This window comes from Epinephelus lanceolatus, chromosome 22, assembly GCF_041903045.1.
Source record: "Epinephelus lanceolatus isolate andai-2023 chromosome 22, ASM4190304v1, whole genome shotgun sequence".
NCBI classification, from domain to species: Eukaryota; Metazoa; Chordata; class Actinopteri; order Perciformes; family Serranidae; genus Epinephelus; species Epinephelus lanceolatus.
Window position 1 is genome coordinate 15,218,034 of NC_135755.1, and position 3,558 is coordinate 15,221,591.

Genomic DNA, 3,558 nt, shown 5'->3' on the forward strand with positions numbered 1-3,558 from the left:
CCTTAGATGGGCTTTGAAATGACAGAAGAATGCTGAATAGTGCAATCACAGTGCAGAACAATACAGAGGTTTTTAGAGGCTAGTACTGCTGAGAAGTGCATGATCACTCCTGAGAAGCTGATCCAACTTGGGTTGAAAATAACCTCAGCTGTAAAACATTTGAGTTCCACGGAAGAAAGAAAGACCAATATCTTAAGTCTCTGCGGGTTTGGTCATTGGAACTGAGTGCCAGCACAAATATTTTAGACCACCAGCAACAGCAAGCACAGGGGAAGTAAATGCATAGATGTCTAGACACACTTTTTTAAAGATTAATTTAGTTTTGTGCATGGTAGGCCCCTGCTCTACCAGGTGAGCTACTCAGCGCCCCAGACATTATGTGACTGTTTAAAATAAAGGTGATTGTGCTATTAGGATGACCATGCACTGCAGAGAAATCCTGAATAAATACACAAGAGACCAGAGGTGGATTTGACAGATTCTCAAGGACAGAGATTTTTATCGCGACTCATGAGCAATGGCATTTGGGAGTGTGCACAAATCATGAAAAATCTGCAGCACTGATAAAGACAATAGTGTTTCTAAGGGCATGACTCAACACAGCCCTGAAAGAGTAGGAAGCCTTTAAAAGGAAGTGTCAAGTGACATCAAGGGTCGATTCTGTGGAAAAGTGAACAGATTGGGTGGGAACAGAGGAGATTGGATCGTTTTCAACGACTTCTCAGGAAAAATGTGTTCACGCAGCTTTGCTTATAAAAGGAGGTGCAGAAAACATGGGGCTCACAGTCCTGCGCACAGGACAGAGAAACTCTCAAGTCTGAGGAGAGGATATCACAGCAGTTTGAGACACATAGAATACAGGGGATTCTGCAGATCCTGTTTTTAAAGGTCACTCCCTAATTTCTACCATTTAAGACAAGCATGAATACTGCAATCCAGTGCATCATCCTCCTGGCCTGCGCCATCACCTGCAGTTCAACAAGTAAGTGTGCTAATTTATTGGATCATGGAAAGCTTTTCTTGTTGTATTTCTGCATTTATGTGGCTTTAAACGAGCTAAACTGACTAACAAACATCGCCCTCTTGGCCTTGCATATCAGGAAAATATGAAAACTGTTGCAACTCCACAGATTATTTACACTGTTGTCTTCAATTTTCCAGCTATCATCGACTGCCAGTGTTTAAAAACAAGCAAGTCTGTAAAGCTCTCTCTCATCCTCGATGTTGTTGTGTTCAATCCTCGTCCACATTGCAGCAAGAAAGAAGTCATGTGAGTATCTGCAGTAATGTGAACTAATGTTCCACGCAGTTGTGATTTTTAGTGTTGATTTTTATGTGACAGTAATCTGTAAGTATTGCACAGAGAGTTGTTTTGCATTAAGGCTTTCTCTTTCTCCTGCAGTGTCAAATATAAAAACAAGACCTCAGAGTGTCTTCAACCCGACACAAAATACGCCAACGCAATCCTGCGAACAATACAGAAGTAAGTACAAATACAAGCTTTTCTTGACATTGTTCAACACAGTGTGAACTAATACTTCCGCAGTTAGATGATTGTCAAACAAAAGTGCACGAGAGGGTAGAGGGATTTCATATTTTTCTGCAAGCAGAGGTCAGCAGTCACATTGTAGCGTTGCTCTATGACACTCTGCACATCAGGTCTACATCATTGTCAGTGTGCAGGAAAGATAGAAGAACTAATGTTGAATTTATCCTGCGACTGTTGGAGTAGAAGCAGCTGATACAGAAGGAAAAGAGGCTCCCAATGACCACGTCTTGCGCACTTGAGTTCAAAAATAATCCTGTTTAGTTAAGAGCCAGGGTTCCTAATGAAAGGGTCGATATGTCCTTAACTCTTTACCCCATACAACGCCTAATAGAAGCACCCTTATAGAACATTCTAAGGCTACTCATGGATGCTACCCGGTCAGTAGTGTCGCATTCACACTCGCCTGCTCTCGCTCCACTCTTCAATTCTACAGGTTGCCAGGTTTGTAAACGACAGACACTGGAGACAGAGATGTCAAGTGAAGAGTGTTTTGTGGTACAGTAGTTAAAAAATAATAATAATAAATCATGAATCCTCTCTTGTGCGTCCTGTAACACACTGTTACAATCTCCGTAAAGCATTTTTAGCTTTACTCGTCACTAATGCTAACGTAATTAGTCAATTAGGATCCATTGTCGTGGTGGACACACGGATTCCCTGATTCAACAACGTCCTGTATACTGTATGTATGTACTATATGTGCTCTCCCTCTTCTTTCTTCCGTCCCTGGATGATGTCCTGCCTGACATCGTAGTTTATTTTTACTTCGCTCCCGGCTAAACCCATAGCCTAAAGTTAACATGACTTAACATATTGAGCGCCAATAAAATAGCTCAGTCAAAAATTTTTCGTTAAACTTAAGATGAAAAGATGAAAATGAACTATTTGTTTTGAGTAAAGTTCTTCACAATGAAAAAATAGTGCTCGACCATGATTATTTCTTCAGGACTTGAATTTGATGACAAGGGGTTGCAAGCTGGCATGGGTTCTTTTAAGGGATGAGAGACCAAAAAAGTTGGCCATCACTTTTTAAGTGCATCACTAGCATTGAATGAAGTGTGTCAAAGTATTGTGAATCAAAAATAGCTGAATTAAAAGCAGACAAACCTTCATTTTAAGGTGTCACAAGCTAACTGTTTCAGAGGATTGAAATTTCAAATTAAATGTTAAGCATGGTATCCTTCCTTTACAGGCAGAAGGCAGACCTTGCTGCTAAGATGAACGCCACCAGCCTCAAGATGAGCACAGAGCCAGCCACAGTGTCGGAGACAGTGTCAGCCACAGCGTCAGCCATAATAATGGCAACAGCATCATAATGCAAACATGTTTATCATCCTTACAGTTAAACCAAGGTATCCATCTTGTACACCTTTCCAAAGTAACAGTGGGGTTGTTGTAGTTCGTGTTTGTTTCTGCAAAATCAAACACGAGTGCTACAGCACCAAAACAAGTAAAACTGTTTCACTTTGAGCTTTGCACACTGGCAGCTAGAAGATGTAATAGTGTGAAATGGTTAATACTCCATCAGATGTAACTGAGCATTGGCACATTTGGGAGACAGTTTGTAAAGCCATAGAGGTGTCCGTACGCAGAATATTCATGTGGGCAAACAACGTGCATGTAAACTACGAGGTGTGAATTATGTGCAGTGATGAGACAGCCGTACGGTGAATGATATCGTATACATCCACACTACTGTGCTCTTATTACATCCTGTAGCAAATAACATTCTGTTTGTGATGTCATTCAAGGTGGCACATTAATAATGTGAAGGTCAGTAATGACTATAAATGTGATGGTAAATGTGAACTGTGTTTCTGTCTGTGGCTAATATGTTAAAGCATCATTTGTTCATCATTTAAATGATTCTATGTATGTACGCATCACGCTGTATGTGAGCCGTGTTTGTTTTTTGTGGGGTGAAATCATGATGTACAACTCCGATTCTTGACGTGTGACACTGTTGACAGAAAACGGCAAAACCAATAAATGTGGGGGTTGTAAAATCA

General features: G+C 40.7%; 1 protein-coding gene across 1 annotated transcript; it reads left to right on the forward strand.

The window, feature by feature from the left end:
* The first annotated feature begins 683 nt into the window (after nucleotides 1-683).
* On the forward strand, nucleotides 684-3,558 carry LOC117246332 (uncharacterized). Its single transcript, XM_033610189.2, has 4 exons — nucleotides 684-982; nucleotides 1,162-1,270; nucleotides 1,403-1,483; nucleotides 2,742-3,558. Exons 1-4 carry the CDS (start codon nucleotides 922-924, stop codon nucleotides 2,863-2,865), a joined length of 375 nt encoding a protein of 124 aa, XP_033466080.1. The 5' UTR covers nucleotides 684-921; the 3' UTR covers nucleotides 2,866-3,558.

Bases quoted from the DNA above. Each gene is read 5' to 3' on its own strand.
- LOC117246332 (XM_033610189.2), top strand. From the start codon at position 922: ATGAATACTGCAATCCAGTGCATCATCCTCCTGGCCTGCGCCATCACC. The intron at 983-1,161 runs GTAAGTGTGCTA...TCAATTTTCCAG, and splicing joins CATCACCTGCAGTTCAACAA to CTATCATCGACTGCCAGTGT. The intron at 1,484-2,741 runs GTAAGTACAAAT...CTTCCTTTACAG, and splicing joins ATCCTGCGAACAATACAGAA to GCAGAAGGCAGACCTTGCTG.